General features: G+C 46.2%; 4 protein-coding genes across 5 annotated transcripts; 2 read left to right on the forward strand and 2 right to left on the reverse strand.

Annotated features, from left to right (window-relative positions):
- Nucleotides 1–130: 130 nt before the first annotated feature.
- Nucleotides 131–2,551, reverse strand: srrd (SRR1 domain containing). Its single transcript, XM_076731234.1, has 6 exons — nucleotides 2,268–2,551; nucleotides 2,104–2,144; nucleotides 1,808–2,007; nucleotides 1,617–1,715; nucleotides 1,251–1,402; nucleotides 131–1,173 (listed from the first exon to the last, which is right to left on the reverse strand). The coding sequence occupies exons 1-6, from the start codon at nucleotides 2,414–2,416 to the stop codon at nucleotides 867–869; spliced, it is 948 nt and encodes a 315-aa protein (XP_076587349.1). The 5' UTR covers nucleotides 2,417–2,551; the 3' UTR covers nucleotides 131–866.
- A 243-nt stretch (nucleotides 2,552–2,794) lies between these two features.
- Nucleotides 2,795–8,037, forward strand: tfip11 (tuftelin interacting protein 11). 2 transcript variants are annotated; one of them, XM_076731717.1, is made up of 15 exons: nucleotides 2,795–2,927; nucleotides 3,464–3,674; nucleotides 3,999–4,170; nucleotides 4,260–4,416; nucleotides 4,541–4,668; nucleotides 4,803–4,964; nucleotides 5,250–5,441; nucleotides 5,578–5,757; nucleotides 5,889–6,023; nucleotides 6,113–6,216; nucleotides 6,336–6,504; nucleotides 6,622–6,865; nucleotides 7,006–7,148; nucleotides 7,241–7,406; nucleotides 7,534–8,037. In XM_076731717.1, the coding sequence occupies exons 2-15, from the start codon at nucleotides 3,466–3,468 to the stop codon at nucleotides 7,878–7,880; spliced, it is 2,508 nt and encodes an 835-aa protein (XP_076587832.1). In that variant the 5' UTR covers nucleotides 2,795–2,927; nucleotides 3,464–3,465; the 3' UTR covers nucleotides 7,881–8,037. The 2 variants fall into 2 exon arrangements, with proteins under 2 accessions (XP_076587832.1, XP_076587833.1); XM_076731718.1 differs by having other exon boundaries at nucleotides 2,807–3,004.
- A 535-nt stretch (nucleotides 8,038–8,572) lies between these two features.
- On the forward strand, nucleotides 8,573–15,994 carry thoc5 (THO complex 5). Its single transcript, XM_076731947.1, has 20 exons — nucleotides 8,573–8,683; nucleotides 8,954–9,055; nucleotides 9,573–9,716; nucleotides 9,948–10,061; nucleotides 11,020–11,117; nucleotides 11,284–11,430; nucleotides 11,544–11,658; nucleotides 11,886–12,018; nucleotides 12,122–12,199; nucleotides 12,347–12,390; nucleotides 13,088–13,187; nucleotides 14,006–14,114; nucleotides 14,205–14,306; nucleotides 14,409–14,505; nucleotides 14,719–14,830; nucleotides 14,920–15,023; nucleotides 15,121–15,208; nucleotides 15,300–15,415; nucleotides 15,510–15,700; nucleotides 15,796–15,994. Exons 2-20 carry the CDS (start codon nucleotides 8,960–8,962, stop codon nucleotides 15,857–15,859), a joined length of 2,052 nt encoding a protein of 683 aa, XP_076588062.1. The 5' UTR covers nucleotides 8,573–8,683; nucleotides 8,954–8,959; the 3' UTR covers nucleotides 15,860–15,994.
- A 1,618-nt stretch (nucleotides 15,995–17,612) lies between these two features.
- Nucleotides 17,613–22,258, reverse strand: LOC143320880 (uncharacterized). The gene is made up of 4 exons (XM_076730897.1): nucleotides 21,471–22,258; nucleotides 19,868–20,067; nucleotides 19,612–19,736; nucleotides 17,613–19,510 (listed from the first exon to the last, which is right to left on the reverse strand). Exons 1-4 carry the CDS (start codon nucleotides 22,219–22,221, stop codon nucleotides 18,244–18,246), a joined length of 2,343 nt encoding a protein of 780 aa, XP_076587012.1. The 5' UTR covers nucleotides 22,222–22,258; the 3' UTR covers nucleotides 17,613–18,243.
- Nucleotides 22,259–23,096: the final 838 nt, after the last annotated feature.

The raw sequence follows: 23,096 nt of genomic DNA on the forward strand, positions 1-23,096 counted from the left end.
CCTCAGGAAACTGAAACGGGCTGGACTTTCCTCTCGGCTGCTCGTGAACTTTTACAGGGCCACAATCGAGAGTATCCTCTTGTTAGCCCGGTTCTTTGTTGAAAGCCCAAGAACGGTCTGAAGCAATCTTCAGTTCACAGTCAAAGTATTTATTAAGGTCACATATAAAGTAATACAGCGCTGGTCTCAGACTGACAGAGCTCCCGCAGGAGCTCTGCCAGAATCAGCCCAGTTGTCATACAAAAGTTCACATTTATCATGTTGGGTTTGACCAAACCCAGTACAATAATCACATATATGTTACAGAATATAATTGGTCAAGGTGTGAATGCCAGATCTAAATGCAATAGACATCACAAAAAGAGGAGACGAGACTGTCAACAACCAGAGTGCCACCTGCCTTTTTGTTATGAGAAGTGGCTCTCACCAGCCATGTTATCCTTACGGCTCTAGGCTATGAAGGACATTCATGTAGGCTAAAGATTAGAGCATGAGAACACATGAAATGACCATAAAGGGCCTGATCATTACACTCTGCCTCAGTGTGACAGTGTGGTGTGGCAGCTGCATGGCACAGGAAACAACTGGCACGGGTGGTAAAAACTGCACAAGGCATCGTGGGCTGCCCCCTTCCTGACCTGGACTCTATATATGCAGGCTGGGTCAAGAAGAGGGCAAGATCCATCGCCACGGACCCCAGCCACCCGGGCCACAGACTGTTTGTACCGCTTCCATCAGGAAAGCGGTACGGGAACATACGAACAACCACAAACAGACTGAGGGACAGCTTCTTCCCCAGAGCTGTCAGAGCAATCACCCGCTGCAGCACCTCATCACCAGTTCATCTTATATTTTATCTTATTTTATTATTTTCTCTTTGTATACGGGGGTTGCAACGCAAATTTCATTGACATGGCCATGCTCGATGATAATAAAAACAATCTTGAATCTTGAATAATCTCCAAATCAGGGCAGTGTTGGTACTGTGGTTCAGGCGGCTCTGCCCAGGTGGATTGTGGGAGTCTGTTAAGACCGCTGGTAGGAAAGGTGATGACTGCCGTGTCGCTGAAGACATCAATCAGTCGGGACGGACAAGGCAGCTGTCTCTCCTCACACACAGACACAGCCTGAGTGATGTAGCTGTAGTCCCGCTTGAACTCTCTATCGATTGTCCTGTTGGGACGAGACAGAAAACGTCACCTCGGCCTCCAATTTCTTAAACATCTCCTTCATTGATGCCTCATACAAACCTGTCTCTCATGCCACTGAAGCTGTTTCCGATGATTATCATCAGAGGAAGACACTGTGTGCTCCAATTCTTCCACAGAAGGTTGTTGTACAGGGCTTTCCCACAATGCATCAGGTAAAACAGTGTTGGCTTAGTCGCCAGACGCTTCCCCTCCTACACAGTCAGACAGAAGGCTTCACACCAGGTTTTTGCACTGATTTCAACTTGCAGTGACCTGAAACTTGCTTGAAATACGTCATCTTATAATTGTTATATGTCAATTCATGCTGAAACTTCCAACAACACGACACTATCCATTTGTTCTCCACTGCTGGCTGTTTTCCACTTGTCTGACAGAATAAAAAAACATGAGTGGCCGACAACTGACCTCATTTTCTGTGAGCACAGTCAGACCCAGTTGTGCCAAAACATCCCGCTCTCCAGAGGAAAAAGCAGGGTCATAAACAGAGCAGTCCTTCAGGGGGATCTAAAGGTAGAGGAGCGGTGAGGCAGGATTTATCATGAACAGGGTCTCACGTGGAGGGTTTGTTATCTCATCAGATGGACATATCCTCTCACCTGTTGTGCGTCCAGCAGCAGCAACAGCATAGCAAGCTGGTAGCGAGCTGAGACACAGGAGGAAAAGGAGCCAAGGCCATAACACACACACTCCAGCTGCTGGCACAGTCTGCCATCTCTGCTCGTCCTCAGGTGGTCGATGGGGCCTTCTGTGTCCCTGTTCTCTGAGACGTCTGTTGATCCTGCCACCAGCAGCTGCTCTGAAGACAAGAATCCCGAGACGGTCACTGTGCTGCGAGACAGATGACTCCTCAGCCAGACAAAAATATTTGGAGATAACTGTCCAACATCCTCACCTTTCCACTCTTGCAAAAACTCCTCGCATCTTAGCTCAGACCTACAGAGGAGGAAGATGAGTTACTGGAATCTAAGCTTTGTGCATATATGCAGAAAATATGTATGCACCCTCAAACATTAATAATACAGGACTCTGCCGCTTAACTGGACTTAGACCTCTTACACTGTGTCTCTGATTCGTTTGACAGTTTTCCCGATGTCCAGCTGCTCCTCGCAGCATGCTGACTTCGAGGACACCTGGAGTGTTTTGGATTTCCGCGCTGCGCCTTTTCGTCGCCGGGCCACTTGCCACTCCTCTCCGGCGCCCGACATCTGTACTAATTCACCGGTTTCCTATGTAAGCATATATGCTATAGATAGCACTTAGCATATAGTTAACCAACTTCTCCTGTAAGTGCTGCCTGTGGTTGTCTAATCTGCAGCACGTGGGACTATTTTGAGTGTAACACATATTTCCTCTTCCGGTGTGATACCAAATATTCCGTAACCAGTGCTTTCAAGATATTGTTTTGCTATCTGAACGGACATGAGTCGAAAAATAAAGCAAACCCTGGATTCTGATATAAATTATTTTGTTTTCTCTGTGAAATGTAGACACATTTAGGCGCAAAGGATCGAATGAACTGATCAGGAAAAGGCGTTTTTCGAGGTAGAAATTTTGGTACAACACCGGCAGTTATTGTGACAACCGGAAGTACTTGTGATTTCGTACGTACAACGAATAACGTGAAGCCCCCCGACTTACTAGAGTAAGATTTCAGTACTACCGCAGAAGAATGAATATATACTTGAGCTTTAAGTAGGAGAATAACGAACGTTTCAGGTGAGTTAGAGTGAACACTTTTTTTGATTATTTCCCTACGCCCGAGTTTTTCGGATAAAGCGAGCAGTTTGCATGAGGTAATGCTAGCTTTTGCTAGTAAATATTAACATTAGCTTGTCTTAACGTTGGGTTTTCGCAAGGGGCAGATCTAGCTGTGTAGTTGTTTAGATAAGTTTACGGAGTTATTGTGTTACTTAACTAGCTAGCTATTTGAGATGACGCTGGTAGTCTTTTTAGGGTAAATTTTATGGACTTAGCTAGCTAAACTATATGCTAATTGTTGTCGACCTCATAACTGGAGGGATGTAATTACCACGTGATCACAGCTACAGAGCATCTAAAATAAACGAAACGTACAAAATGAAACGTTAGTTTAATAAAAATAAATCTCAGCCCACTTAACTTACAAGCTTGAAGCGTCTTCCCGTAGCTTTCATTAGTATTTAGCTTGCTCTGTTGCCATGGAACTTGCTTTGGATGTAACTACTCATTTACCACTTTAACCGTCACGGTGTTTTGTTCACTGTGATATCCAGAGATGTCCATGTCCCATCTGTATGGGCGGAGAGGGGAAGAGGAGGAAGAAGGTGTGGAGGTGGAGAGCTTTGAGGTGACCGAATGGGACCTGGCCAATGAGTTCAACCCAGACCGCCGCAGACACAGGCAGACCAAGGAGCAGGCTACCTATGGCATCTGGGCTGACCGGGACTCAGATGAGGATGAGAGGCCTAGCTTTGGAGGCAAGAAGTAAGGCATTGGTTTATTTATGTTGCTGCCCCAATGCCCCTGAAGTGTTGAAGTTTGTTTGTGCCTCCCCTCACCTTAACCTGTGCCCAACTTCATCCCTAACTCTAACCAGTTATCTCTGCTACACCTAACCCTAACGTAACATACTGTAAGCGCTAACCCCAACCGAGGAAACACAAATGTAACAGGATGGAAATGCTATTCACAGGGAACCAGGCTTTAACAAAAGAGCCCATCGCCCCAAGAGGAAAAGGTCCACAGGAACAGCAACTCTGCTTTTTTAACAGTTGTTAACAAAATGAGTTATTTGTTTTTGTTTGTTAGATCTAAAGACTACACTGCTCCAGTGAACTTTGTGAGTGGTGGTTTGCGTAAGACTGCAGCTGAGGAGAAACAGCATCAGCAAAAAGGAGAAGGGGGCTCAGATGACTCTGATGAGGATGGTCCTTCAGCACCTCCCCCCCCTCGCGCTACTGCACCCAAAAAACTTCAGATGGTAAATTTTGTTGTGCCTATGTTCTTTACTCATTGAATTGTATTCTGTAACAGCCTTTTGTCAAAAAAGATGTTTATTTTTTCCCGAAGGGCAATTTTCGGGGGAACCAGTCCCAGAGGTTTGCAGGTGGCATACAGTCTGGTAAAGGCATTGGAAGCTGGGAGAAGCATACAAAGGGAATTGGTCAGAAACTCCTGCAGAAAATGGGCTACCAACCAGGCAAAGGCCTGGGCAAGAATGCTCAAGGTGGGCACTCCTGAGGAGGCTATGTTATTGAGATGTTTAATAATACTGTGTATTGTACGGGAACAACAGAGCACAGTACAGTACAGTATGTATATTCTGACCTTGCACCCTCTTATCGCTGCAGGTATTGTAAACCCCATTGAGGCAAAGGTTCGTAAAGGCAAGGGAGCAGTGGGTGCTTATGGCACTGAGCGAACCCAGCAGAGTCTTCAGGATTTTCCTGTGGTCGACTCAGAGGAAGAGGAGGAAAAGGTAGAGTGCTGTAAAAAAAAACATGTCTTTGCCTCTTTTTCCAATTACACCCACTGTTACATTATAAAGCTCAAGTTACATTGTAGGGTTAGTCAACATTATTTTAACATTATGCTCAATTTCTGTCTGTGTAGGAGTTTCAGAAGGAGCTAGGCCAGTGGCGTAAGGATCCTACAGGCCCTGGAGGAAAGAAGAAACCCAAGTACTCCTACAGAACTGTAGATGAGTTGAAGGCCAAAGGCAAGCTGGTGGGACGCAGTACAGCGGCATCCGCTGGAGAGTTGGCACAGGTCAAGGTGTGTTTGAAAATACTTGTATTAACACTCCTTTGCATCTGTCTCACAGGAATGTTATCAGAACACCATGACTTTGATCTTCACACTCACTGAATTAGGCTTGAATATTATAATAGGCATCAGGCATTTAATTGTACTTTTGCACTCAGTACAAGGCTCTGTGTATTCAGTTGTTATATGAATGTAAGCACATGGTCGGCTATCAGTTTTGTCTCTGAATCTCATTTACCTCTGAAAATTTCCCTGCTGTGACATTAATAAAGGATTATCCTATCGTATCTTTAGGTGATAGATATGACTGGAAGAGAGCAAAAGGTATATTACAGTTACAGTCAGATGACCAACAAGCACAGTGTTCCAGATGAAGGTCCACCAAGCATGACCGCTCAGGACCAGAAGGGATCTGGCTTTGCTCTCCCTGAACTTGAACATAACCTGCAGCTGCTGATAGACCTTACAGAACAGGACATATTACAGGTATGAAGGAACCAAACATGTCTCCCACATATCTTCACTTTTATGTCGCTGTGATTGTGTCTGTACCACTCTGCTACTTGTTCTACCACGTACAGACATGCTTTCTCTTTTGTTATCTTATTTCCTCCTCCTGTAGTCTGCCAGACGTCTGCAGCATGAAAAAGATGTCGTTGTGTCTTTGACCCATGAGTCACGAGCACTGCAGAGCAGACTGGAAGCAGAGCAAGACGCCATCCAGAGAATGGAGGCTGTTCTGGCATTGGTGGATCGTTTTCCTTCTGGGGAGATGGCACCGGGGGAGGGACCCACCCTGCAGGTGCATACACAGCAAACACACGTGGGCAGACAGCTACAGTTATCAGGCTGTTTTAGTTTCTTTGTCCTTGCTCTCTTATCACATCAGTATGGGTAATTGTTTCGGTGCCTTCCTTCCCTGTCTTTGTTCAGGAGTGTGCCCGGATCTTTGAGACTTTACAAACAGATTATTATGAAGAATACAAAACAATGGGATTGGCAGACCTAGCTGTAGCTGTTGTTCATCCATTACTCAAAGAGAAGCTTCGTTCTTGGGACCCTCTGAAGGTATACTTTTACGATTATCCTCCTACGTACTGTCATTATTTGCTTTAATAATTGATAATGAAGCCACTGCTGTTGTCTGATCATTTCAGGACAGCTCTTATTGTCTGGAAGACATTGGTCAGTGGAGAGCAATCCTTGAGTCTAGAGACCTCCACTCCAGTGGCCCAGATGCAAACATGGATCCTTACCACAGGTCATTTTAAACACATAAACATATATTCAGTTGTGCCTGTGTGTTTACATGGATACATTTTCCTGGTTATGTGTTACAGCCTGTTTTTGACTGTATGTGTTCTATTTTTGTTGGTCCAGACTGTTGTGGGAAGTGTGGATCCCAGTGATGCGGTCCTGTGTGTTAGGCTGGCAGCCTCGTATGGTCGGGCCGATGGTGGATTGTGTGGAAGTGTGGGCTCCTCTTGTTCCCCTGTGGATCCTGGATCACCTGTTGGAGCAGCTGCTCTTACCCCGGCTACAGCGAGAGGCAAGACACGCACACTATCTCCACTTACAGACAGGCTTAATTGGATGTAGAAAAGTACCCATGGTTTTTTTGCCTTCTACATTGCAAGTTTATGCCTTTCTATTTTCTGCTTGGTAGGTGGATAGCTGGAACCCTTTAACTGACACGGTGCCCATCCACTCCTGGATCCACCCTTGGCTTCCTCTGCTCCAGTCACGTCTAGAGCCTCTTTACCCACCAATCAGGAGCAAACTATCCAACGCTTTGCAGAGGTGGCATCCCAGTGACGCCTCAGCCCGCCTCATCCTGCAGCCGTGGAAAGGCGTTTTCACACCAGGTGCATGGGAGGCCTTCATGGTGAAAAACATCATCCCTAAACTCGGTATGTTTTCATCAGTGACAGCCTGAAGTATTCTATAGCAGTGGAAGAAAATGTATTTCTCTACACTCTTATTCTTCCCTGTCCCTCCTTATTCAACTAATTTCTCTTTTTCATGTGATGGCTTTTGTTTCCCTCCTCAGCTCTGTGTCTAGAAGAACTGGTTATCAACCCTCACCAGCAGCAAATGGAGCCGTTTCACTGGGTGATGGACTGGGAGGGCATGTTGTCCCCCTCCAGCCTTGTGTCCCTGCTGGACAAAAACTTCTTTACGAAGTGGTTGCAGGTCAGTGACTGCACATAGTCAGTTGTACACAGAATAGAGAGTGATTAAGATGCACGTTGCCATAATTAATTATTATGTGTGTTTTTTTGTAGGTCCTGTGTTCATGGCTGAGCAACAGTCCGAACTATGAGGAAATCACTAAATGGTACCTGGGTTGGAAAAGCATGTTTAGTGATGTCTTGCTGGCACAGCCACTCATTAAAGAGAAGTTTAATGAAGCTTTGGACATCATGAACCGTGCAGTGTCTTCAGGCATGGGTTGGTATTACTCAGTCTCAGAAAATGAACACATAAAACTGTTTGGAAAATTCTGATAATTCTGCCCTTTTTTATTGTCTGCTCCACTGAATCGTACTGCAACACTCACTCTTTTTCATATCCACAGGTGGATATATGCAACCCGGTGCAAGGGAGAATATTGCATATCTAACACAGACAGAGAGACGAAAGGACTTCCAGTATGAAGCGATGCAGGAGCGTAGAGATGCCGAGAGTGTGGCTCACAGGGGCGTCAGCGCTGGTGTGCCGACTAATTTTAAAGATCTTATCCAGACCAAAGCAGAGGAAAACAACATTGTCTTTATGCCTTTAGTGGCCAAACGCCACGAGGGCAAACAGTTGTACACATTTGGGCGCATTGTCATCTACATAGACAGAGGGGTTGTGTTTGTGCAAGGGGAGAAGACTTGGGTGCCCACGTCTTTGCAGAGTCTGATAGATATGGCCAAGTGAGGGTGGATGACTGTTTCTTCAGTCAGGTGAGTGTAAAAGAGGATAAGCAGAACAAATATTTGCTTTTTATGTAACTTCAGTGTAATGATCCTTGTTGTATGTGTTTGTAGATTTTTTATGTGTCAGTAGAACTGTAAATAAATCATTTTTGAATTGCTTTGTCGCTGTCTTTGTCAGATGTGACATGGAAATGGGTACACATGTTGAAGTACTTTACTTAAATAGTACAGTATATCCAGATATGCGTATGACATTTGTTGGTTTTCAGAAGATGTTGCATTCAACATGGGCACCGCAGTTTTCTCTATATAACATATTTCTTTACAGGTAAACTAATAGTTTTGCAAACATACTGCTTACAAGGTAGTATTAGAGGCTCCTGATATTTATTTACATGTACATTGTTATGTACATAACTTAAGCTTTTTAATAAGTATTATGGTAGTGCTGCTTCTGCTGTACCTTTTTGAGTAATATGGTACTTTGAGCACATTTTCACCTTGATGTTTGATTTTTTTCTGTTTGTATGGCAACACAATCTGACAAAACTGGTGAGGAGAGGGAATAAAGTATTTTGTTATTTAGAGTAGTGCAGTCATTTTAATCATTCGTAATACCGTTGTTTACATAATTTGCTCTAGGTGGCACTGCAACCGCTAGTTCGTCTTCCGGCAATTTGGTCTGAAGATTTTGGCACGTCCGGGCTTCCGTCCGCACTCGGCGCTTTCTGGTGAAACAAAGTACCGTATGCACGTGCATTTGCGAACGATTTAATATTTTAGAAATACATTTGCATTACGGAGGTATGTGGATATTTCTATTTATGTAATCAGATTTACAATATATCGAAGCTTTGGTATTTATGATCAGAAAACCTGCCTTTATGAGCCGACAAGCTAACAGCTGTTAGCCATTGAGCTAATCAGGCGTAGCTATCACAGAGCTACCATGCTAACATTAGCCAGCTTGCTAATAAGGAAACATTGTTAGTTTACTGTCGATTAGTAGCTAAATGATTTTACTGTTTGCCTCGTTGTATTTAGACTAACCTTATGTTTTCGACCTTAATCCAGCCACCCATGTCTGATGCTGTGAAGAAGCGAAAGTCGAAGGTTCTCCGCAGTGAAGGAGGAACCCCAGAGATGAAGCGAGGTCGCGGGGAAGGGGATCAGCAGGTAGGATACCGTCGGGAAGGACCCGTTGGGGGCTACGGAGGGGCAGCAGTTGCGTAGGGTGGCTCCCAGAAGGACTGGGGTCAAGGTCCACTGTAAGCAGTAAATATCTACCCCCACAAGGTGTCATTGGGCAGTGTAGCTGAGATACACAGTTCAAAACAGTCAAGATTATCTACAGATAAACAGAATTAACACTGAAGTCCTCTGTACTAACGAAGTGAAGAGTTTGGCACGAATATGTATGAAGTGGGTAACATTTAAAAATCTGAACTGAAAAACATAAGCATTTCTGATTAAACAGAGACATCTTGTATATGATACAGCAGCCAACAGCGCCATAAATTACAGCCTCAAATGATGAATGAAAAAATGATGTATGGGTGCATATACTACGTTTGATGTATGTCCTTTAGTTTTAAGTGTTGGATTGTTGTCAGATAATCAGATACCAACTTACTGTTAGTTTTAGTGTTGCAATGGATTCAGGATTGATGTAGATTTTTTTTTTTCCTCCCAGGATGTGCGTGTGTATAGTGAGGAGGTGGAGCTGGATGGCAGGGACCCTGAACAGGACTACCTGCAGTACAAAGAGTCGTGTGAGAGTTTGGCCACACTCATGAGTGAGATCCAGGATCTTAAAGCCAACGGAGCCAAAGAGGGGGTGAGAATCATACATCTAAAATACACATGCAGCATACTTTGTTACTATACACTGACGCCAGTTAGTAATAAAAGTCACATTACATCCTAGTTACTCCCTTTGTGCGTGCAGTTTGTGGAATTGGTAAATCTAATACATCACAACGTTGAATATACTGAATGATCCCACACAGAGCTGATTCTGCACCTTCCCTTGTGCTGATGAAGTCTAACCAGTCGTATCTGTTCTCAGTGTGCTGAGGTGGAGCAGAGACGTATGCAGGGCTGCATCCACTTCATGAATCTGAAAAAACTCAATCGTCTGGCACATATGCGGCTAAAGAAAGGCAGAGACCAGACACACGAGGTAACTCCCACACTACTCTCAAACGCTGTCCGACATTTATGAGCTATTAAAGGAAACGCCAGCTTAAGTTCACACTCTTCCATTCATTTGCTGAGAAAGTGCTGCCTCAGCTCCTTTTTGTGCTGATCAGGGAAGGTAAGTTGAGGACTGCTGCGTGTCTGGAAAGTACTCGAAGGTGCTTTGATTTACCAAACAACAAAGAGCTCCTTAAAAGTGCGGTGATTTACCCTGCTGGAATCTCTGAGTTTGAGCCTCGCGCTCCATCATCTGAAAACTCACCTATGATACTGTTTTGTATACATCTGGAGTGCCGGGCCAAGATGAATACACTTTCTTCTTATCTATCACTCCACGTAGGCGGCAAGCATACTGCGATTTGCTGATTGCCCCCCTCTTCCCCCATCCCAACTGTCCAACAAGCTGTCTTTGTTTGTTGTTTGGCCTAAAAATAGTTTCGACTGATATGCAGATTAATGCATATTTCATGAAATTTTACCTAATTTGTGTTGTTTAATGATTCAGTTCTAATGAAATCAAAGGATTTTCCTCGCCCGTGTCTGCCTGCGTGGCTTTAAATTTCTGTCTGATTAAGTTAAATTATTCAGATCTTTGTATAGCACTGTGCTCGTATGTGTGAACATCTAAGTGACTCATTGGCCCTTAATTGTGAAATAATTTGTCCTTGAAAAGTCCTTTAATTTTATTATTACAAAACAGTGGCAACCCTGCAAGCACTTTGTTTCTATTGACAGCTGCCACTGTCAGCAAACAAAGCGAACACACCCTCCAGTTTGTGGATTTTATTGATCCAGTTTCGTGTCCTGCTTATTGATCCTTGCTCTCGCTGATCCCTGGTTCTGATTCTTGGCAAATTGTTTGGCCAGCATTTATTTCCAGGGTCATCTCGGTTGTGTTTGCAAACCGTAATCACCGTTTTTGTTTTTTCTTTTTCCTTCAGGCAAAGCAGCGAGTGGATGTGCTGCACCTTCAGTTACAGAACCTGCTGTATGAAGTTTTACATCTTCAGAAGGAGATCAGCAAGTGTCTGGAGTTCAAGTGAGTGCAAAATATCTCATTCAGCTGGAGCTTTTATGTGAGACCCAGCAGAATTACTGCCAATGAAGTTAGCTGCTGAAGTTATCAATCATCATATTCAAGAGAGCAAAAAAAAAACAGGCTTTATTCACATAGAGCTTAGTTAACATACCTTTTCCTGACCCAGGTCTAAACATGAGGAAATAGACTTAGTGTCTGAGGAAGAGTTTCACCAGGAGGCGCCACCGGAGATCTCCAGGCCCCACCTCACAAAAAACGATCCCCACCAGCTCACACTGGCACGACTAGACTGGGAGCTTGAACAGAGGAAGAGGTATGCAAACTTGCACACAGCGTTGTGCATTGGTAACATGCTGTGGTGGAAAAACAGTCTTGATTTTTGCGGGAGCACAAAGCATCTGTTAAACAGTCTGCACTTGCACACAGGTTGGCAGAGAAATACAAAGAGTCACAGGCCACAAAGGAGAAGATCCAGAAGAGCATCGAGGTGAAGAAGGAGCATCTGGGCAGCTTGCAGCCGGGACTCAATGCCATCATGCAGGTATAATAATCATCCACCAGCAGCTTGGAGCACTGACGTTGCAAAGTGGTTTGAACCTTGCAGTTCATTCATTATGTATGATGTTTAATTTATTTTTAAAGAAAAGTGTTCTGTTGAGTCCTATTAATCCTCATGTCTTCATTGAGGTAAAAATATTTCCTGCTGTACCACCGATGGACGTCATGTCCCATCATCTGAATGACAGTATACCCTCTCCTCTTCCACAGGCCTCCCTCCCAGTGCAGCAGTACCTGTCCATGCCTTTTGAACAGACTCAGAAACAGACAGAGATTGCCCGCCACCTGCCTCCACCTCTCTACGTCCTGTTTGTTCAAGCCAACGCCTATGGCCAGGCCTGTGGTAAGTAATGATTACAGAAGAGCCTGATCCAACACAGCGTGGAGTTATTCTTCACGGGATGCAAGCCCTGATTGTCACTGATTCATTTTTGTTTCCATTTCAGACAAGAACCTGAACGTCTCAATCACTGGTGATGTGGATGAAGCCAAGGCGCTGTCCAAACCTCCAGAAGATTCCCAGGGTACAAACACTACTATACATGCTTGCCATCATGCATGCAGCATGCGCACATAGCACACGTGCAGCTGATTTTCCTGTTCAGCTTTGTGTTGCTTAGAGATGCACCCCTGACCAAAGATAACCTAATATGTGCTCTGGTGTCATGCAGATGATGAGAGTGATTCAGATGCAGAGGAGGAGCAGGAGAAAACGGTGAGTTTCAGGCCCGGCTTTACTCCCAACACACAGGCTTCAGCACACAATAATAGCCTGAGGTCAATGAGTTCTTAATATACCCGTCTCTGCTACGGACACACAAACTGTCCCTGAAGCCCTAGCTGTCACGCATTGTGGTCTAATGGGTGGAGGAGGGGCAGTTATCGATCGCTTCCTGCATCCAGACGAGTGCCAGCTGGGGGAGTGTGGGAAATTTTTTGCCAAGAATGGCTAGGTGACTGTAACCTGAGCCCACCTCGGGCATGCACACTCAGCACCAGAGACCAGTGCTCGTCTTTGTTGTCAGACTGTCTGACAGGATGTTTCTCTGCATGTGAAGTGAATGTGTATTTTCTGGGTGACTGGTTTGAGAATACGTTTTTTTGTGGAAACGTCTCTTTGGCTTTTTACCATCTGCATATGTCAGTTCATCTAAAGTGCTCTCTTCTTTTTCAGTCTTTTACCGCCTCAGCTTTTCCTTTGAACTGCAGCCTCCTCCTTTTTTCTGTAATAATAGGGGGCTAAAATGCTAGCGATGCTTAGTGCCGATCATGTTTCTCCTGCAAGCAGCTGTAATTTGATGCAAATTGGTTTTGTAATTTATTTGATATGCCACAATGTCAAACACACACTTTGTTTTGCTTTCTTTCTTTTCATCTCTTGTTTCCATTGCTTTTTATTGTCTGTCTGACAGAAGAGGAGAAGGCCAACTACAGGTGGCCAGCTGGATGACAAGAGACGGGAGATGCTGAAAAGGCACCCTCTGTCCCTCTGCTTAGACCTCAAGTGCAAAGGTAACCCATTCTACACTACTCATGAATTGAATTTTTTGTTTCTGCACCAAATAGGTTTGTGCATTTTGTGCAGGCTGCTTCATTCCCAGTCTTTACACACTACATTTAAGCGAAAACATTTCCAAATCATCTGTTCCATTCCCTGTAATGTGACCAGAGCGATCCTGTGTGTTGTAGTAACCGTATACCTACCAGATAGTATGTGAAAGAAAGCAAGCGTGACCCACCTCGCTATGATGTCATGACACAAGTTGACCCTTCTGTTCCCTCTGCTGGTCAGAAAAGGAACAGTGATAGATTATAGGGAGATCTGCATTGCAGGCGTAACTCTACCTAAAGGGGGAGGAGGGAGAGAGGTGAGAGAGGCGCTTGCAGCAGCGTGGGTCTGCAGCACCTACCACATGCTGTAAGCATATTTTCTCATCGCCAGTCTTTCTCTAACTTCTACTTTCATTTCTAGTGCCCCCCCCCCTCCCTAGTTATCCTCGCTGCTGCCAGCTGCAGCTGTCAGCTCGCTGCAGTTGAAGCCAAAAGCGAGCAGTGTGAGTGTCTGCGAGTGACACAGTGTCACTGGGTTTACCGTCCCTGCAGAGAGTGGAGCTTGAAAGATGACCATCAGCATAGTATGCATCCCCTGGGTGCTGCCAGCTACCGCCGCGACCACACCTAGTTATAACTCTAATGCGCTGCAGAGTAAAGTAAACCCTGGGGGACGTTCACTGGGAGGATTAAATGAAAAGAGCGGAGTAGAGGGAGTATTGAATTAAGATGGTAATGGATTAGTTCATCACCATATGTTACCCATCATGTCTCCACAGATGGCAGCATCCTCCATCTCTACTTCTACTACCTGATGAATCTGAACATTATGACGGTCAAGACGAAGGTGTCCACCTCCACAGACCTCAGCACAGCCATCAGTGCAGGGTGAGTCTAAGTGTGTGTGCGTGTGCGTGGAGCATTTGTCTCCCTCTCTGTGTCCCTGAAAGGAAAGTCTGATGATGTCTTCTTTTGCAGGAATCTGCTGAAATCAGACACTCTGCTCAGCTGTCTCTACACCAACGACCAGGGGCGAGAAACGCCCAACCCGGCCAACCGCTACCAGTTTGATAAAGTCGGGTGAGGATGTCAAATCATTTATGTAAATGAGAAGACGGACAGCCAGTCGCGCCATTAAATTACACGAAATCACGTCTGAATTAACCCTTCATTCTCTTTTAGGATTGTTTGCTTCGCGGATTATGTGGAGGAGCTTGGCCATCCCTACATGTGGGTTCAGTGTCTCGGAGGACTGCATTTCCCCAAAGATACTTCAGAGGTGCGTGTTGAAACCAAGTTCAACCCCAATTCAAAAGGTTGAGACGCTGCGTTAAACAAATAAAAACAGAATGCAATCATTTTCAAATACACTGTGTTTTCTTACAGTGGTTATGTGTTAGTGTTCCATTCCATTTCTTGGAATCGGGGTTGTATTTCCTCGGTGAGCACAGCTTCTGTGTGCGTCTGCCTCATCACGCTCTTGTTTTTCCAGGCCGTGCATGTGGGCAGTTCTCTGAGTGCCAGCCAAATGGAGAGCACCATGAAGCTGCTGAGGGGACGAGTCCAGTCCCGCCTGGCTCTGCACAAACAGTTTGCCTCCTTAGGTACGTTAAATGTGAACGACCACACGTGAAACACTCCTGAAGAAGAGGCAGGAGATTTTGACTGAAATTGTTTGCGCTCATGTCCTCAGAGCACAGCATCATCCCGGTCTCCAGCGAGTGTCAGCACCTGTTTCCTGCCAAGATCATTTCCCACTTAGCTCGCTGGACCACTATCACCCAAGAGGAGTACATGGTATAAACACGTGTAGAGATATTTAGAATCACCTGTTCTGAAGTGATGCGTCTGGAAATGCAGCACGTCTCACTGTGACATATCTCTCACTTGGTAGGATCTGCCTTATACACGTCATGTGACTGACGCTGGCCTGGCAAAGGAGACTGATCTGTACTTCATGGGTGTGGTGGAGAGGGGCACAGGTGATCTCCAGCACTGATGACAGAATTGGCTGATGTGGATGAGTTGTGTCTGTTTCTTCTAAAGCACCTCCCTCGATCTTTTCCTCCACAGCTCGTCTCCAGGCCGCCGTGGTGCTGAGTCCCCGTTACCCAGAAATCTCTCCTCTTTTCTCCCTCTCCCTCAGCTGGAAGGGAGAGCGCAGTGGCCGCACTGACGACAACCTTCGAGTAGGAACATTTTTTAGTGCTCTGTTGTTGTACGAACTCTTTCCTGTGACCTTATTTTGCAGACTCTAACCAACTCCTCTGTTCCCATTTTTAGGCCATGGAGAGCGAAGTCAATGTGTTCAAAAGTGAACTCCAGGGACCACGTCCGGGACACCAGCTCCTGACCAATCAGATTTCACGCCTGTGTGTCTGCCTGGACGTGTATTTGGAGACTGAAGGACAAGACGACGGCGTGGAGGGACCACGAGAGTTTCCCAGGGAGAAGATGTGCTTGCGCACCGTCAGGTACAACAGACGGTGAAGTCTTGACACACATTTGGTTAAAGACACTTTCAGAATGTGAATTGATTAACTGACATCTGTCTCTCTGTCTGTCTCAGGGGTCCAAATCGTCTGAAGCCATTCAAGTACAACCATCCTCAGGGCTTCTTCAGTCACCGCTAAATCTTTCCATATGATTCTCCCTGTTGTACTTCACATCTCTAACTCCCCCAAGTTTACCCTTTGTGGCTCTTTGACACACAAAGTATCCCTTTTTAAAAGTCTTTATAACAAAAAATAAAAAAACATCTTCTTGAATGAGCGTGTATCTGGTCTATTTAAGGCTCGGTTGTGTCCGTGCTTTGTCGTTCGCTCCGAATGTTTCTGTTTTCTCCCTCTGCCTTCCTCCCTACCTTCACCTCTCTCTGTGCTGCTCTATTTATAGGCCTCGTCTGCACTACCTGATTATTATGCCATTGTGGTTCAGTGCTACAACGAGCTGAGTCATTTCCCCAGAGAATTTTGTCCATGGAAGATGATACTTGGCGTATTGTCAGCCTTTGACCTTTCATTTATCATCCCAGATGCTTTAATAGAAGGAAAAAAGGTTGTTATGCAGGATACTGATGTCAGTTCCATCAAGGATTACTCTTAATTTGTGGTTTAGCTAGCAGCAGTCTGCAGAAGCGTTTGGCAAAATGACCATGCTTGTGTTCTTGCGCATTAGAGTGCAAATCCAGCAGGATGTAACCTAATCGGACATTAATGGCTCATAGATTTATGGACAGGGATGTATATAGTTAGAAGGGGAGGACGAGGCCACTGGTCACTGTTTTAAATGTGAGAGGATTTTCATGCTGAAAGGAGAACTGCAAACAGCAACTCATACCGATACCTCGTCTCAAGATACAATGAGATCTTTGAAAGGAAAAAATAACAATTGTAATCGGAAAAACCTCCTGATTATCCGTAAAAAGCAAAATGAGATGACTTGATTGAGCGGCGCTGTAGCTGTTCCTAAAGCCTGCCGAGAGCCACCAGAAATGAAGTAATTCAGAAATAATGAGTATCTCAGGGAAAACTTTGGGGAAGTGTTATTCAAGTGCAATGCCGAGCAGAAGACGCGTCCACCTGCTGTTGCTTTACGGCGAGGTCGCTGATCCCATTAACACAGAGCCGTCTATCAGATGCAGCGAGGTTGCGTTTGAAGGGGATCCGATGTAAAGAACTCTGAAATCATGCCAGCAGAGAAATCCTTTCAATGTCAGCCAAAGGCTTTCCAATGTCAGCGTCAAATCCTCAGACGCGAGGGTATCTCAAAGGCTTCAATATAACCGTTCAGCTGCTCTCACTGGACATGAATGAAATGCTAAAATGAATGATTTCAACAGCTGCTGCTCTCATCAATAAATCCCATTAAATATTTATCCCCACCTTTTCCGTGAAAAATAGAAATCTATGAACAGCTTGAATACGACTGGAAGTCGCGGCCAACATTGACAGGGAGGGTTTGTGTTTCCTCATTAATGTAAAGTCGAGGTCTGGTCTGTATTCATCTCAACTCATGATGCTCTATTATGAACCAATAATAATGAGATGATGGGAAATCACTGCCTCAGTGTGTGAACCTCCCTTACGGCGGTGAGGCAGAGCTGGGATGTGAGAGGGAAACGGAGCGTGTTCTGTGCGAGCGTGCAGCCCTGCTCCTGATTTATACATGAGCGCCGTCTCTGGGATGTGAGGAAGGGTGCGCTGGCTGCCGTGGGTGGGTACAGCTCCCTCTCTCCTCCGCCGCAATGCAGTGCAGTTAGTGGCAGCGTTTACCGTCACACTTCTCATTCACAAGTCTTCCCTCAAGATCAATGGCCCATAGGTTTTTTCTGTTCTTTTTTTTTTTTTTTGTTAGTGGTGTAAACAGATTAAGAAAAGCCTCTCATGTTTGAGTTTTCATTCTTTATTGATCTGTTTCATATTGCATATTCTCAGCAGTTTATACATAGCACAGTCATCGTTGTCCTAGCGTTGCAGACCAGAAGAGTGAGACGCTGCAGCACACCTGTCAGGAGAAGCTGCATTAAGGTGCACAACAAGCAAAATTCAAGTCTTTCTTACTCATGTATCTGTAAATATAATAGACATTTGTATCTGCTTAAATAAACATTTTTTTTTATACTTGATATCTGTCACAATCTTTAGCTTGACATTGTTTTGACATCGCTACCCTTGAAGGCTTGTGTAGGTACAGCAGGCCCCGGCGGTCCCCATCAGCGGGATTCGGTTTAAATGCACTTGTTATTCATTAAGGGCAGTTGTCACATTCAGATAAAGAGTGTAGAGCATTCTGCATTCACTACAGTCATACATCAGAAGCATCGGGGGTGTAATGGCCATACTTAAGGAGCAGGGGATTATTTGCTACAGGAATCACTATTGCTTACATACCGTCGCCTGCTTTGCTTCGGACATTGAAGTGCCCATCTGCTTTCTCCTGCTCTTTTACTCCCTCATAGTTCTTTGGCATCTCCACCTCCTCCTCTCCTCATGCCCTGAATCACAGCTTATCAGTTTTACTTCTTGGCCTTCTCCTCCTTGCTCTCCTTTGTCTCGGTGCCAGAAGATTTCTCCGCTTTCTCCGCCTTCCCTCCTTCCCTCACCTCCTTGCTCTCTTCTTTACTGGTCTCCGTTTTCTCCTCTGGCTTCTTCTCCTCTTTCTTGGTCTCTGTCTTGGGTTCGGCTTTGGGTGCGGACTTCTCCTCTGGCTTCTTCTCCTCTTTCTTGCTCTCTGGTTTCTCGGGCTCAGCTTTAGGGGCAGGCTTTGCCTCGGGCTCGGCCTTCTCTGCTTTAGGAGCGGAGGGCTTCTCCTCCTTGGCGGGGGGAGCGCTCTCTTTAGGCTCAGATTTGGGGGCGGGTTTGTCCTCTGCAGGCTTGCTGGGAGCTGCGGGTTTTGAAGTGTCGTCCGTCTTGGGCGCTTCGTCCACTTTGCTCTCTTTCTTTGCATCGGGTTTGTCTACCTTCTCCGGCTCTTTCTCCTTGGGCTCTGGCTTCTTCTCCTCCTTCACCGGTTGCTCTTTCTCCTTCTTTTCCTCCTTGACAGGCTGAGGCTTCTCCTCCTTTTTCTCCTCTTTAGGGGTGTCTTTGGCAGCGACGGGCTTGGCCTTCTCTTTCTCTGGAGACTTTGGTTCAGGGGTCTTGGGAGGAGGGGATTTGGGTTCGGGGGACTTGCTGGGTGGAGACTTCGACACAGGTGACTTTGACTCATCTCCTGCAGGAGATTTGACTGCAGGAGACTTAGCGGGTGATTTGGGCATCGGGGATTTGGCTGCTGGTGATTTGGATTCTGGCGATTTGGATTCTGGTGATTTGACAGCAGGAGATTTAGGCTGAGGGGACTTCGAAGGAGGGGATGCAGCCTTTTCCGGAGATTTGGACTTCTCTTCCTCCTCACCCGCCTCCTCTTCCTCTCCCTTCTCCTCACCCTTCTCCTCCTCCTCCTCCTCCTCCTCTCCCTTTTCTTCCTCCTTCACCTCTCCTTCCTCACCTTCTCCCTCCTCCTCTTTGGCTTCCTCACCTTCTCCCTCCTCCTCTTTGGCTTCCTCACCTTCCTCTTCTTCCCCTCCTGCCTCCTCTTCTTCTTCTTCTTTCTTTTCCTCCTCTTCCTCCTCCTCTGCCTCCTCTGTCACCTCTGTCACCTGGGTCTCATCTGTCTGTTCCTCCACGATGACTGTGTCTGAGATCTCCTCCCCTTTCACTTTGAAGTGGGAGATTCTGCTCTCCAGGTAGGAGTACGGACTTCCTCCTGACACGAAGCGATTCTCCTCTCCTTCCAGTAACTTCCTGTTTTAAAGACAAAGACAAGCAGTCAGTGAAAATGTTGACAACTTTTGACATTAGGAAGAACGAAGACTGTTGATGTGTGGTTTTAAACCCTGACCAACCTATAAGCAGCTATCTCAATATCTAGAGCCATCTTCACATTCAGCAGCTCCTGGTAGTCTCTCAGCTGAGTGGCCATCTCCCATTTAGTGGTTTTCAGCTCATTTTCCAGCTGATTGATGGTCTCCTGCAAAAATGACAACACTCAGCCTTACAGGTCAAATATCAAGCTGATGGTTTGAGAGAACACATGCAATGAGCGCGCATTTCTGGTTTTCCGTGTAAGAGATCAGCGACGTGTTTGTGCTGATTTCCTGCCTGTAGCGAGCTGAGGTCATCGTGGTGTCTGTCTTCGCTCTCCATACGCTGCCTCTCCAGGGACTCCTTGGTTCCTCGAAGCGTCTCCAGCTCAATGGTGCGGCTCTGGAGCTGACGGCGGTACTCTGCGATCTCGTCTTTGCTCCCACGAAGGGCGTCCTGGTTAGAGCGAGCAGCTTCAGACAGGTGCTCCATACGCACTGCAGAAACGACAGTTTGGAAATCACATTTGCTGTGTCACACCGCTGACAGTTTGACGTGACCTGCCGGGAAGTATGGAGAGACTCAGCATACTGATTCAGTTCATATGCATGCATTGTTGTTTTATCTTGGGCCTGACACACTTGACCTGTCCTCTGTCCTCAAGGCCTCAGAGAGCCTCAGTAACCTTGACAGTGTCCATCTGTCAGTCAGGACTCTGACTCAGCTCCCTCCCTCTTCCAAGCATGACTGAGCCACACTGCTGCAGTCAGCTGGACACCACACAGGGAAGGTCACTGTGTTTGCACCTTTCACTGGTTATATCAAGTCAGCATGCAGACGTACAGCGAGGGTCAATCTATACATCATTAAATTCTGTGACATGCAATCGAACTGCTGCTCAGATAAATCACTTCTAGGCCTTCAAGTGCTGATTGTGTTTCTGTGTTGTACCACAAAGGTCAGCAGCTCTGTGTGCGTCTGATATTGCGTCTTGCAGTATGACTGTGGGGAGGATTCTCACAGGGGATGTAACAAGATGATGTCTGAGTCACTGCCTCGCTTCAGTAAGACTAGCCATCGTATCTACATGTAAAGCTTACTTCCACATCCTTGGCTAACTCACGACATCAGACAGGATGTAAGCCTGAGCCCAGTGATGGAGCATTGTCTGTCTGGTCCGCCTACGCGGATCAGTGACCTTGAAACGAAGATTCTTATTGTAGAGGTTCAGGTGCAGGGTGAGAGGCACGCACAGCGCAAACACATGGGGCGCTGGCAAGAAGAACACACCCACTGTTACCCACAGTGAGAGTGCAAATTAATCATAGTCTCCTCTCTGTGTGCCCTCTCGCTCCTGCAGCGCTTCCTTTTAGTAAAAATGATAATTCTGCAGCAGCAATGCACCCACAGAAATCACCAGAGGTCATATTATTAAAATCTTGATTTTTGCGCATTTTCTATTTAGGTTATCCGCCTTGATTTACTTAATTCGTCTGTAACTGTTGATTAAACTCCCTCTTCCTTCCATTAAACTCTTCTGGGATCTGGCAGGTTGATGGGATCGTTAATTTGCAAAGATTTAAAGTCAGCAGTCTGATAGTTAGTGTTGATGTCCTCATAAAAAAAATCAAGGGATTCTTGCAACCCTGATATGTGGAGCAAGACACTGCAAGCCACTGCCTTATACATCAGCACAGAGGCTACAATGAAGCTGTGGCCTGATTGATGTAAATTCCAGGGTGTGACTTTAGACTTCAGCACCATGGACAGAGACGGAGCGCTGAGCCTATGATATCACACACACACACACACACACACACACACACACACACACAGATGTTTCTCTGTGATTTAACAAGTATAAGATCTGTAACTCTTTCCCTTTTTCAACCGAACTCACCCTTGAACCATTCCTCAGCGTGCGTCGAGCTCTTGGTTGCGTGACTGTCCAGCTGCGCGCGGATCTCTCGCAGCGCGCCGGTGACGTCCGCCTTCAGCGTGTCTCGCATGTCAAAGCTCACCTGCGCGCCCTGAATCTGCGCGAGGAGCTCGGCCACCTCTTCCTCGTGGTTCTTCTTCAGAAAAACGTCCTCCTCCTCCAGAGCACGGAGCTTCTTGTCCAGCTCCTGTCGCGCCAGGCGGCACTCCTCAACATACTTTTTCATGGTGCGAGCGGCAGCCTCCAACTCTTCCCGGTTTCGCGCCTCATCCTCCAGTCTGGCCCGCAGGTGCTGGATGTCCTCCTCCAGGTGCTCGTGCTCCAGAGCCGCGCGGCCCTTCTCTGCGGTGAGCTGCTGCAGGAGACCCCTCAGGTCGCCCAGCTCTCGCTCGTAGTGCTCCCCAACCGAGGCGCGGCCGGCCTGGCTCTGCCGCAGGGCTGCCGCTTCCGCCTCCAAGTTGCGGTTGTGCATCTCCAGGTTCCGCACCTTGTCGATGTAGCCGGCGAACCGGTCGTTCAAAGTCTGCAGAATCTCCTTCTCGCTCCTTCGCGTCATGTCTCCGTTGAAGGTGTCCAGGCTGTCGGCGGAGGACGGCTGGCTGTAAGTGAGGCGGCGGCGCTGGGAGTGAAAGCCGCTGGAGGACACGGACGCAGGCCGAGCCTTGCGGTACGAGGTCGGGCCGAAGAAGTGATGCTCCACCGAGTAACTCATGTTGGCCGGGCCGAATGAGAACTGACTGCAGCAGGAGGGGGAGCGCTGGGTTTATATAGGAGGGAGGGAAAACTCAGTAGTCAGCACCAGGACACACTCTATTTAAAGAGATATCTTTTCTTCACTGAACTTGTGCCTGCGCAGGAATATATTCACTATCACTGTACTACCTGATTTGTATTTTTTATTGAGGGTGTTAACGAGCTGCATTTCACCGAGGCTGCAGACTTTAACGTTGGTTTCATAGCATGTAAAATGTTTTTTAAGCGTCACTTTTTTTTTTTTTAAATCTTAAATTGTTTTGTATATAAAAACGCCTGAGGGGGAATATCGTCTATGTTTTAATTGCATGAGTAATTTTTTTGGCCTATTTGCAACTGTCAGTCGGTATTGCTCTGTATAAACAGGCCTGATTAATTATTCATTTTGCAAAGTTTTAAAAATTGAAGATATATTCATATTTTGTGAATGCTGTGGCTAAAGTGGATGTGAACTGATTGTGTGGGTGTGCAGTGTGTTCTGCTGATGCTCTATGTAGCTGCTGCTGCTGCAGTGTGAGTTTGCAGATCCATGCCAACTCCCCAGGGACTCAATTCAACTGCTGGGCCATTGACAGACTCTCTTCCTCCCTCTCTCTCACACACACATACAAAAGGTTTATTTTTTTTTCACTTGGACTTCAAACGGAACTTTTCATTTTGTGGTTTCTCCTTCTTTTTCTTGCTGAAGACTACATAATCTCCAGCTGTGCAGACATGGCTGCAGGCCAAGCGTGACATGTGACAGCACTGACATGAAATCCAAAAACAGCAGCATAAACAGCACCTTTATAGTGCAGGATACGCACTGAGCTGCGATGATACAGCATTCACACA

The sequence above is a fragment of the Chaetodon auriga genome, chromosome 5 (genome assembly GCF_051107435.1).
Source record: "Chaetodon auriga isolate fChaAug3 chromosome 5, fChaAug3.hap1, whole genome shotgun sequence".
Taxonomy (NCBI): domain Eukaryota; kingdom Metazoa; phylum Chordata; class Actinopteri; order Chaetodontiformes; family Chaetodontidae; genus Chaetodon; species Chaetodon auriga.

Coding starts and splice junctions, on each gene's coding strand:
- LOC143320880 (XM_076730897.1), bottom strand. CDS start 22,221: ATGAGTTACTCGGTGGAGCATCACTTCTTCGGCCCGACCTCGTACCGC. Junction 20,068..21,470: donor CGCTGAGGAATGGTTCAAGG/GTGAGTTCGGTT, acceptor TCGTTTCTGCAG/TGCGTATGGAGCACCTGTCT. Junction 19,737..19,867: donor ATGACCTCAGCTCGCTACAG/GCAGGAAATCAG, acceptor TCATTTTTGCAG/GAGACCATCAATCAGCTGGA.
- srrd (XM_076731234.1), bottom strand. CDS start 2,416: ATGTCGGGCGCCGGAGAGGAGTGGCAAGTGGCCCGGCGACGAAAAGGC. Junction 2,008..2,103: donor GTTTTTGCAAGAGTGGAAAG/GTGAGGATGTTG, acceptor TCTTGTCTTCAG/AGCAGCTGCTGGTGGCAGGA. Junction 1,174..1,250: donor TTCAGTGGCATGAGAGACAG/GTTTGTATGAGG, acceptor TCGTCCCAACAG/GACAATCGATAGAGAGTTCA.
- thoc5 (XM_076731947.1), top strand. CDS start 8,960: ATGTCTGATGCTGTGAAGAAGCGAAAGTCGAAGGTTCTCCGCAGTGAA. Junction 12,391..13,087: donor AGGAGGAGCAGGAGAAAACG/GTGAGTTTCAGG, acceptor TCTGTCTGACAG/AAGAGGAGAAGGCCAACTAC. Junction 14,115..14,204: donor AGCACAGCCATCAGTGCAGG/GTGAGTCTAAGT, acceptor CTTCTTTTGCAG/GAATCTGCTGAAATCAGACA.
- tfip11 (XM_076731717.1), top strand. CDS start 3,466: ATGTCCATGTCCCATCTGTATGGGCGGAGAGGGGAAGAGGAGGAAGAA. Junction 4,965..5,249: donor GAGAGTTGGCACAGGTCAAG/GTGTGTTTGAAA, acceptor TCGTATCTTTAG/GTGATAGATATGACTGGAAG. Junction 5,758..5,888: donor GGGAGGGACCCACCCTGCAG/GTGCATACACAG, acceptor GTCTTTGTTCAG/GAGTGTGCCCGGATCTTTGA.